We start from the raw sequence: 12039 nt of genomic DNA, 5'->3' as shown, positions 1-12039 counted from the left end.
TTAAGTCTAATATGCCAAAAAATAAAAATTTTAATTAAATACATTACAATTTTACGCAACTGATATGGGAATACTTAAAATTTTTTGACACTTCAGCGTATGTCAAAATTGTTTAAAGTGTTGCCGCTTTTTTAGAGTAAGAATTTTGTTTATGTTTTGATTTCTTACACAATTTGATCATAATATATTATATATTAATAAATTGTATTTATAAATACATATTAAATTTAGATTAATATCTTTAAAAACTAATTATTTTTGTGTATTGTGATTGTGCTATGCCAAAACAATTAAATGATCTGTAGAAAACTGATAAGCTTTTATATAAGATAGATTATTTTGAACAAAAAATAATGGCAAGACGTTTTTACTATTAATGCTTAGACGTTTTGGCAACGCTATGGGGTTCTGACAACAATATACACGCTGTGAAAAATACTATAGACAGCTCTTGCAATATTTGCGATCAGATATTTAAAGAAATACCACAAGATGACATACGTAAATGAGGGAAGGCGATAATACAGAACTTTATGTTTTTTTACGAGTACTACGTCAGATTTTAGAAAAAGTTAGTTTGTTACCTTTTGCGTTAATGATTTGAATTCTAATGTATTTTTGAGTTTCTTATGTTTTTGAGTTTCTTATGTACTTACATGGATGATATGTATTAAATTCATAGTATTAAAATAAGTTGTTGTTATTTACAACAAGAGGCGTAAACAGCCGCGTTATCAATTTGATACACCGCACTCCCTTTTAGTTTGAGGACCGCGCCCGACGGAAGGTTAAAAATTATTACAAAAAAAAATGTTACCAACAACTTTTTTCAATGTTTTCAAAATTTTTCATTGTTTTAAAATTGATGTTACATAATATAATGAAAAATATTGTTTTCTTTTAGTTAATGTTAAAAACAAATCTTTCATTGGTGTTTTCATAACACCCTAACTTATAGGTTAGTAAAAGTTAGTAATTTTTTAATAATATTTAAAATATATAAAAATGATTAATTTTGATAGTATTTACGTTACGTGTATAAGTCGGATGCAGGGTAATTTAAATGCATTCGTAATTTTCAATGTATTACTCAGTATTGTACATTACTTTCGAAAAGTAATATTACCACTCATCAATTTGGATATTTAAAAATATTAATAGTATAAAGTTTAGTCTGTTAAGGCAACTAATAAAATAATGATAGTACGAACCTCAGAAAAAAATTCAATTAACGAGTAAGAAGACAACTCATTTCTAACAAATTTAAGGTTATTTAACGTTATTTGTATTGCGAGTGTTGTCATATTTATATTCCACGATGTTTACCACGTCAACTTTTAATCCACAGAAACTGGTCAGTAAAAGTCCTTATTCTTAACAGAAAAAAACTACTATATTGAATTTGCATGATGCGTGATTTCACAAATGGTTAAGCAACAATTTATCGATTTTTAAAGGAAAGAAAAGCTGGAGGAAGTGTCTAGACAAAAAAACCCATTAGAAAGAGACTAGTGGAAACTGATGACTTCGACAAAATTGCCATAGATTGTAAAGTTCGTTCTTTTTGTTAACATAAAGAAATGCGTACTATCGACAAGATTTGAAATAGTATTACACAAGACGACGGTCTACCGATTTTTATACGAACAAAATTGTGAAGTTTAAGGAAATATGTTTTTCGTTGAAAAAATGTAGCAAAAGAGCTTTACTTTTAACAAAGATTATATTGTTTGTTGGAGAAGGAAATATCTAAGAATAATTAAAAGATTCCGAACAAAAGAAAAACCAATTTATTATTTTTATAAACAAAGGGCACACTGTTTTAAAATGTTGGGTTGATAAAAATAATATTAATTCGCGACAGGCTTTTGGAAAAGCCTATCTATTGGAAAAGGTCGTAGACTAATACCTACTCATATTAGATCGGAAACTGGCTTTGTAAATGGTGGTTTATTAGAATTTCCTTCAAGAACCACCAAAGAATATTATAAGGAAATGACTGCAGACGACGTATTTAAAGAATATTTCTTTCAGATGGATAGTAACATACCACTAAATTCTATCATAGTAATGGATAATGCTAGCTACCATTCTCGTTTAATTGAAAAAATACAATTTAAAAGCCAAATTTAATACAAATCAAGAATTTAACAAAGAAAAAAGAATAACAAATTCAAAAAAATTTAGAAAAACTGCAAAAAAACAAAAATTAATTTTTTTTTAATTTTAAACAGCTTTTATTGAAAAATAATATTTAGTAGGGTGTATTACCTTCACGAGCATCAATTGCGGCTCTTCGGTCATAGCTCGGATTAAGGCTGCAAATTCTTCCTGATGGATTGCTCCTATTTGCCACAAACTCCTTGCTCCAAGTCATTAATAATTTAAAACTCGAATACGTCGAGTGTTAACCATATTTATTACACAGAAGGATGCTGAAGAAACCATGAACAGACAAAGTCACCAATGAAGAAGTACTAAGGAGGATGAACACAACCGCGGATTTGGTCATTATCGTGAAGGGCCGTAAGCTGCAGTACTTGGGACATATAATACGTAATCAAGGCAGATATGAGCTACTCCAATGCATTTTGCAAGGTAAAATTGAAGGAAAAAGGGCCCCAGGACGAAGAATTTTCTCGATTGCTAACCTGAGAACATGGTATAGAAAGACATCAACACAGCTATTCCGTATAGCAACCAACAAAGTCATCATAGCCAAAATAATCGCCAACGTTCGGAACGAACAGGCACCCTAAGAACAAGGCGTCAAATAGGTCATCCGATAATATTCCATGCTTGTCCATTGGATTTAAGGTAATAAAAGAATCCCAATTTCATCTAAATAACCCCGTGTTACTCTTACCATTGCGGACGAGCAATATCTTGCATTAGGCAAAAGCTGTCTCCAACAAATGAGGCAAATGGCACTACATAATCTTCCATACGTTGCTTAATATACCTTTCAGTGTTTAAATTGTCCTCTTGAATTGTACCATGTTCTGTATGAGTCTCTAGGAGAATGCCTGCCTACCCCATTATGCCACCTACACCAAATTGAACTCTGGTAGTGAAACAACACTAATGATAATATTCACCAGTTTTTCTTCAAAACATAGGCAGCATATCTGACTGGTATCTCTTAAATCTTGACTCAAGACCCCGCACCCCATTCTTCAACACCTCAATTATTAAGATGCTCGCAAACGAATTATAAACGTTGCCTCCGATGATCTGTTGTTAATAAAGGTACCGTGTCAGGTATTCTGGACTTTAACCCATATTCATATAAGCGTCTTCGAACAGTATAAATGAATGTCAACTGTGTTATCTTGGGACATCATTTAATCGTTGAGCAAGTACTGGTGTTGATAATGTGTGACCGCGTAACGCCTGCAATCTAATCAATCAATTTTTAACTTCTGGTTCTACGTCTACCTTGACCTGACTTCCCTGTGTATTGTCTTGTTTTCCGAAATCTTTGTATTACATTAAACACTGTACTTCAAAAGTTCCTAAAGCATTTGTGAAGTAACGAATGCTGTTAAAACTTTCGAGCAACCGTGTACAACATACTTTTAGTTGGAATTTTACCCGACATCTGGCTTACACCCCGAGAGAGGGGCTGCAGGTGGTTGTAGACAGATAACACTCTCATCACAACATCTTTACAATAAGGACGCTAGTTTTTAATTTTATAGTTACGAAATATTTTACATCTGCCTTTTTTTTATATCTTCAATACAGTTTAGTTTTAGTGATTTGTTTTTATATTACGTGAAATTCTAATACGATTTGACTTACATCCCCTACATTAATGGTCTTTTGTTCGAGCCACATTAACCAGTTATCAACATACATTCCATTCGAAGCTGTATTTTTTCGACGAATTGTCATCGTCCCATCCACACAGCATCGGAAGAAGGCAGGTATCGTCAAAGTCAAGAGTCAAGGTTAGTGCATAAATAGTTTCCTATTATCCATTTTAATCCTATGGTCGTAAAAGGGTACATTTTGTATTTGATTTAATTCAGTGGAAAATATTTATCTTTAAAATCACATATTTTACTGTTATTTATACCACATTTAGAGATTTCAATATTTTCATTTATACATTAATACACGAATATAGTACTTAGCGTCCTTAAATTTATTTCAATTTATTCATTTTCATTTATAAATTATTACAAAGTTGAAATATTATCTTTAACGTTTTTTATTCACTCGCAAAACTTTTATATACATAACATTACATAATTTGCTTTCAATTTTTCTTTGCTTATACATACATATATTTTTATTTTTGTGAATTTATCATATAAAATTATATTGTCAATATGGCTGACATCGCTACAGCAAAAATTAAACGCTCCTCAATCAAAGGTTATGTAACTCGTTTTAGTACACATTTTAATTCTATCAAAAACAAACCTTTAGAACAAATTAACTTTAGAGATTTACAACTCAGACTTGATAGAATTGAGAAACTTTTTGATGATTTTGACAACGCTCAATTACTTATTGAGGCCTCTGATGAGGACTATACTGCAAACGCAGATACTATCCATGGTATAGAAAGATCGTCTTTCGAAACGTCGTTTTTTCATATTACTAGCGCTGTGCGAGACTTTATTGACACCAATCTTTCAAAACCCCGTGATCAAGCTGCTCAAGCTTCAAATTCGACAATTTCGTCCGAAAACAGTTCACAAAGGTCTATTAACATTAGGTTACCCACTATCAACTTGCCCTCGTTTGAGAGTGATTATGATAATTGGTTGTTCTTTAGAGATACATTTAATTCTATCATACATACCAACACGGAACTTTCCAATATTCAGAAATTCCATTATCTAAGATTATCCTTACAAGGTATTGCCGCAGAAACAATACGTAACCTGGACATTTCTGAGGCAACATATGAAACTGCATGGGAATTACTAAAAGACAGATTCGAAAACAAATCTCTTCTTGTTAATAATCATATTAAAAAATTATTTAATTTACCACATGTTTCAAAAAATTCACATCATGATTTACGCACTTTACTTGATGGTTTCCAAAGACATTTACGCTCTCTTGAGTCCTTAGGCTTAGACACAACATCTTGGGATGCCCTTATCATATATCTAATCACCACAAAACTAGACAATGCTACACACAAAGAATGGGAACTGTCAATTAAAGACGATAAGATCACATTACCCACTTTGAGTAACTTAACTGAATTTCTAAAAGGCAAATGTCTTAGAATCTATTAATCATCAAGAAGAAAAATCTCGTCCCAAATTCCCATCTACAGGCAATCCCAAGTCCAAAAATTTCTTGTCAACTAATAATTCTTCTAACTGTTCTTTATGCAAACAAAAACATCTAATTTACACTTGTCCTGAATTTCTCAAATTAGAAACGTCATTAAGACATAATGAAGCAAAACGCTTACGACTTTGCATGAATTGTCTGCGTAGTGGTCATTTCACTAAGAAATGCAAATCTTCCGGGTGTCGTAAATGTGGGAAAATACACCACACACTTCTACACTTTCAAGGTAACTCACAAAAGCTTATTGAAACCAGTAATCAAACCAGCAGCAGTTTACCTTGCTCAAGTTCAGGTACATCAGAAGGCTCTAATGCACTGGCAGCACGTAACATTTCGTTTGAGCACAACTCTACTACTTTGCTGTCAACTGTAAAAATAAGAGTCTTTGACATCTCAGGTAACGAATACGAGGCTCGTGCGCTTCTAGATAACGGTTCGGAAAGTAATTTCATTTCCCAGCGCCTATTAAATCTTCTAAGGTTGCCTACAAACAAAACACATTTTTCTATTTCTGGTATAAACCAAACAAATTCTATTGTAAGCTACAGAACATCAGTAAAATTTAAATCCAAAACTTTAAACTTTTCTCAAGTAATTTCTTGCTTAGTACTTCCGGAAATTGCAGGAAATTTACCTTCTGTCACATTTGATAAGAAAACACTTAATATCCCTTCTAATATTACTCTGGCCGATCCAGACTTCAATATTTCATCTCCTATTAATATTCTTATCGGTGCAGACATCTTCTGGAATTTAATTTGTACTGGTCAGATTAAATTATCATCTGGACAACCGATTCTTCAAAAAACTAAACTCGGATGGATTATATCAGGTCCATTATTTCCAACCAATACCCTTGCAGCCAGAACTGCATGTCATTTATCGACCATAAACAATTTAAGCATTGAAGATCAACTTCAAAAATTTTGGGAAATTGAAGAATGCCCAAAAACAAAACTTTTGTCTAACGAAGAACTTTCTTGTAAAGATCACTTCTTAAAAACGACCTCTCTTGATTCTTCTGGTAGGTTTGTAGTATCACTTCCCTTGAAATCTTCCGTCGACAATCTAGGCGACTCTAAAACTACAGCAACAAAAAGATTTTATTCTCTCGAAAAGAAGCTTAATGCGAATTTTGAATTAAAAGATGATTACACTCGATTTATCGATGAATATTTATTCTTAAACCATATGTCCGTTTCACCCTTTGAAACCATAGGCTCTGAGTTCTTTTTTCCTCATCATTGTGTCTATAAAAGCAATAAAATTCGTGTTTTTTTTTGACGGTTCTGCCAATACAGATTCAGGTGTTTCCCTGAACGACATTCTTATGGTTGGACCTAATTTGCAAGATGATCTTTTGCAAGATTTTCCTGACATATCTTCTATAATTTTACGGGACTTTTATGTCGACGATCTTCACACAGGTGGTTCTACAATAGAAGATATCAAACGCATTCAATCACTTACTTTCGAATTATTGTCTCGTCATGGTTTCCAATTGAGAAAATGGATGTCAAACGCTCCTATTTTAAACTTTGACAATCAAAATAATGTTTTTTTGGAAATTGGAGCTGACGATACTATCAAAACTTTGGGCTTATTGTGGAGTCCAAAATCTGACACTTTTCATTTTAATGTTCAACCTATAGAGCACAAGGGTAAAGTTACAAAGAGACTTATTCTTTCCACTATATCAAAAATATTTGATCCACTAGGTTTGCTTTCGGCTGTAACTATAACAGCTAAAATTATTCTCCAAGATTTGTGGAAATTAAAAATTTCCTGAGACGAAGTCGTTCCCATGGATATCTTTACGAAATGGGTTACATATCAGACTCAACTGGTTAAACTTAATCAGTTACAAATTCCTAGGCATGTAATTTGTAGAAACTACAGGTCAATTCAACTACACGGTTTTTCAGATGCATCCACCGCTGCATATGGTGCTTGCATTTATATTCGTTCATCTGAAAATTTCGAAAATTTTCGTTGTCATCTACTTTGCTCCAAAACCAGAGTAGCTCCTTTAAAACACATCCTCACGGTACCGCGACTAGAACTTTGTGGAGCTTACTTGCTAGCTGAGTTGATAGACAAGGTAAAACAACACATGCAATTAGATTTCGAAGAAATCACTTACTGGTGAGACTCCACTATTGTTCTAGGATGGATAAAGACTTCTCCGAGTTTGTTAAAGTCGTTTTTGGCAAATAGAGTTTCTCAAATTCAAACTTTGACCGAATCTCAAACATGGCGTTACGTGAATACACTTGAGAATCCCGCAGATCTTCTATCAAGGGGAATTTCTCCTACATCACTTATCACTTCCGAAATGTGGTTTCATGGCCCATCATGGCTAGCTAAACCAGAAACTCATTGGCCTAATAGAACATTCGAACCTTCTCAACTCCCTGAGCTTCGACCAGCATCAGCCCTTATCGCAAGAGTTCACATGAAATTGGACATCATCACTAAAATATCCTCATTTGTAAAACTACAGCGCATTATCGCTTATGTATTACGCTTTATAAATAATTGTAAATTTTCTCCTAAACGAAGGAACTTCGACAACCTTTCTTGTGATGAAATAGATAATGCTTTAAAATATATAATTCGACTAGTACAAAATGAAACATTTTATGACGACTTGACTCACCTTAAGAGACATGGTAACGTTTACTCTAAAAGTAAACTACTTACCCCCAATCCGTTTATCGATAAGGATAACATACTCAGCGTTGGTGGAAGACTGCATAATTTTGATTTTTGTTACGATAAAAAACATCCCATTGTGCTTGATTCTAAACACCACTTTACTACTATTCTTGTACGAAATGAGCATCTTACCTTAAATCATTGCGGTCCTCAATTACTATTAGCTTCCATTCGTGAAAAATTTTGGCCCATTAATGGACGTCAAGTGGTTCGCAAAATCGTTCGCGATTGTATTATCTGTTGTAGGGTGGCTCCTAAATTAGAAACCTATCTTATGGGTAATTTACCCTCGTCACGTCTTGTTCCCTATAGGCCATTCTACAACTGTGGACTTGACTATGCAGGACCTTTTTTGCTAAAGGATCGACACACCCGAAATTATAAAACTATCAAGGGTTACATAGCTTTATTTATCTGTTTAGCAACTAAGGCCATACATTAAGAAGTCGTGAACAGCTTGACTACGGAAAGTTTTCTAGCAACGCTAAAACGCTTTATTTCTCGACGCGGAAAATGCGCTTCCATTCTTTCAGACAATGGTAGTACCTTCGTTGGCGCAAAAAATGAGCTTGTCAATTTTTTTGACACCTCTAGTTCAACTATTAGGGACAGTTTAACTAACGAAGGTATTAATTGGCAGTTTATTCCGCCACGATCACCTCACTTTGGGGGAGTTTGGGAGGCGGGAGTAAAATCTGTCAAATTTCACCTAAAGCGTGTCATTGGCAATACAATTCTTTCATATGAAAAATTTTCCACTGTTTTATGTCAAATTGAAGCTTGCCTAAACTCACGACCACTCTCACCAATGTCTAACGACCCTTCCGACTTACTTCCTCTTACTCCTGCACACTTTTTAATTGGATCCACATTGACCACAATACCTGAACGGAATTTCTTAGATGTCAAGAAAAACAGCCTTAGCAGATTCCAAAGGCTTCAAAACATGATCCAAGGTTATTGGACTAGGTGGTCCAAGGAATACATTTCATCCCTCCAGCAGCGAGTTAAGTGGAAAAAACATTTCAACAGTCTTCTTAGAATTGGAAGTCTAGTGACGGTGAAGAAAGATGGGACTGAACCCTTAAGATGGTGCCTGGGTAGAGTGACTCAATTACACGCGGGTAGTGACGGAATAGTTCGTGCAGTGACAATTAAAAATAATAGAGGTTGTTTCAAGCGACCAGTCACAAAGGTGTGCGTCCTACCCACAGATCAGTGACTTAAGCTTCAGTGAAACAAACTTTTAACTCAACTCATTACTTGTTGAACCCCTGCAGGCGTTCAAGGGAGGCGGCTTAAATGTTAAAACTTTCGAGCAACCCTGTACAACATACTTTTAGTTGGAATTTTACCCGACATCTGGCTTACACCCCGAGAGAGGGGCTGCAGGTGGTTGTAGACAGATAACACTCTCATCACAACATCTTTACAATAAGGACGCTAGTTTTTAATTTTATAGTTACGAAATATTTTACATGTGCCTTTTTTTTATATCTTCAATACAGTTTAGTTTTAGTGATTTGTTTTTATATTACGTGAAATTCTAATAAAATTTGACTTACATCCCTACAAATGCTCCGCTGAACATTCTGTAAAGCACCAGCTTGTACCACTTCTTCTGAGATCTTCATTTTTCTCTTGCAATTTTCGAAAAGAAGAAGCCAAACTTATAAACACTTAAAGTACCAAAATCAACTTAAAATATTGTTATTTAATTTAAAACAATATTTCACATTATTACAACAATTTGTGTGGAAATTATTATTACTCGCAAAAATCATTTAAACAGTTTAAAACAAGAAAAAAACATTATCGCTAATAAGGCATAAAAACTTAACTAAGATTTTATCTAAAAACAAAAAAGTACATAAAAATCTGAGTGGTCAGATAATTTTGCACTACAATGTAGAATATTTAGCCCAGATCTGTAATTATTTTTTTACTGCTTAAAAATTGAGCTTTTTGCATAAGTCGTAAACAACATCAAACTAATAGTTAACAAAGTTTTTTCTAAACTTAAAGACCAATCCGCACTCTTGTCTTTAACGGATGTTGTTACCGACTGTATACCGTGCGGATCATATGAACAAGTATACTATGGTCAAACATCAAGATGCCTTAAAGACCGCATTACATCCCACAAGTCAGATAATAGACTGCATCCTGAAAAAAGTGCATTGGGTGAACATGCAAAGTAGTAGAACAGGAAAGTAACATCACCAAAAGACTTTTTCTTGAAATGGCCTACATTTGCCAAAATAATAATGCAATGAATCGTAGAACGGATATTGGTCATCTAAATGATATGTTCTCCTATTTGTTAATACTAGATAAATGAAATAATAACACAAACAATAATTTATCAATTGACATTTAAAAGAATTTTGTCAGAATCATCTCATGTGTTTATTTAGAATAATTAAGTGTTTTTGGATGTACAGTAATTTTTAAATTTTTAAACATAAAAATAGGTTTTATATATTGAAAAAAGATGAGAGACTATGATAAATTTTATCAATATTATAATACATCTTCGTTGATACAATCTCATTAAGTTTGTAAGTAGTGAATTTTTTTAATTAATTATACCAACGCCAACAAATTATTCATCACATTTGTAGCTCCCTGATGAAGGACATAACCAATGTCCAAAAGCTTGGAATAAAAATTTAAAAGAGTACACGTTTCATTTTTTATTGCTGCAAACCCAATATTCAACGTTTACTTATATATATATATATATATATATATATATATATATATATATATATATATATATATATATATATATATATATATATATATATATATATGTAGGAATATTTCTTAGTATATGTATTTAGCATAGTTTTATTCGTTAGTTACGCCACGGAAGATACCACTTAAACCATATGCTTGAGTCGCTATAAACGCTAGACGCCATTCAGGGCGAAGGGGATAGGAAATATGTAGACGAGATCACACATTCCTGAGCTAAACAGGATACGATATTTGTCGCTCGAACTGAATAGACGTAAATTATCGTGCACGCCGAAAAAGACGAAAGACGAAAACAATTAACAACGGGGGTGTTCGATATTTTAATTCGCAGACAATTATCCGTAATTTTGTGTACCTGCAAATAACATCATTACAGTTTATTTTATGTAATAAAGACTTCTCGCATAAATCGCGGACTTTTATTTTAACGTTAATTCTTGGAAACAATATACTAAAACAAGCAGAGGTTACCATAACCGAAGATGGACTTATTGTATGCAAAAAAGAAGTAGATAATATGATAATGAGGATTGCAGTTGACGAGGCGACACACGATGATAATCTACAACTGGAACATATAAAAGACCCAAATATTAAGATGGAGATAAAAGAATTAGTGGAAAATTATGAACCGCGACAGACCAAGACTACAGATATAAAAATGAAAATAATTCTAAGTAGCAAAGAACCGATACACCAAAACCCAAGAAGGCTATCAATACCAGAAAAGCAAGAAGTAGGTAAGCAAATGGAGGAATGGATAGAGAAAAAAATGATTCGACCTAGTACATCCGATTTGGCAAGTCCAATTGTACTCGTCAAAAAGAAAGACGGACAGATCAGAGTTTGCGGTGATTACCAAAAACTTAACCGGAATATAATAAAAGATAGGTTTCCAGTACCTTTAATAGAAGACGTATTGGATCGGTTACAAGGTTCAGAATATTTTAGCACAAAAGACCTCAAGAATGGATTCTTCCATGTACCAATAGAGGAAGATAGCATTAAATACACTAGATTCATCACATCAGATGGACAATACGAATTTTTAAGGTGTCCGTTCGGATTGTGTAATAGTCCTGCAGTGTTTCAAAGATTTATTAATCACATTCAAGCAATAAAGAAAATACTTGCTACGGAAGCTTAATTCCACTTATCAAAGAAGCATTGATGCTACGCCATTCGAAGTACTTTTTGGGACAAAGATGAAGAATGAAGAAGATCTAAGGATGAAAG

General features: G+C 33.4%; 1 protein-coding gene across 1 annotated transcript; it reads left to right on the top strand.

Annotated features, from left to right (window-relative positions):
* Nucleotides 1-4337: 4337 nt before the first annotated feature.
* On the top strand, nt 4338-8482 carry LOC140435821 (uncharacterized). The gene is made up of 5 exons (XM_072524538.1): nt 4338-5238; nt 5549-5764; nt 5930-6346; nt 6624-6983; nt 7491-8482. Exons 1-5 carry the CDS (start codon nt 4338-4340, stop codon nt 8480-8482), a joined length of 2886 nt encoding a protein of 961 aa, XP_072380639.1.
* Nucleotides 8483-12039: the final 3557 nt, after the last annotated feature.

Source organism: Diabrotica undecimpunctata, chromosome 3 (genome assembly GCF_040954645.1).
Source record: "Diabrotica undecimpunctata isolate CICGRU chromosome 3, icDiaUnde3, whole genome shotgun sequence".
NCBI classification, from domain to species: Eukaryota; Metazoa; Arthropoda; class Insecta; order Coleoptera; family Chrysomelidae; genus Diabrotica; species Diabrotica undecimpunctata.
This window is presented reverse-complemented; position numbering and strand designations above follow the sequence as displayed.

What these genes read in the sequence shown, in the direction of transcription:
- LOC140435821 (XM_072524538.1), top strand. Translation starts at nt 4,338, where the DNA reads ATGGCTGACATCGCTACAGCAAAAATTAAACGCTCCTCAATCAAAGGT. An exon ending in GACCTCTCTTGATTCTTCTG is followed by an intron (nt 6,347 to 6,623) that starts GTAGGTTTGTAG and finishes CTGCCAATACAG; the next exon opens with ATTCAGGTGTTTCCCTGAAC. An exon ending in TCAACCTATAGAGCACAAGG is followed by an intron (nt 6,984 to 7,490) that starts GTAAAGTTACAA and finishes CTATTGTTCTAG; the next exon opens with GATGGATAAAGACTTCTCCG.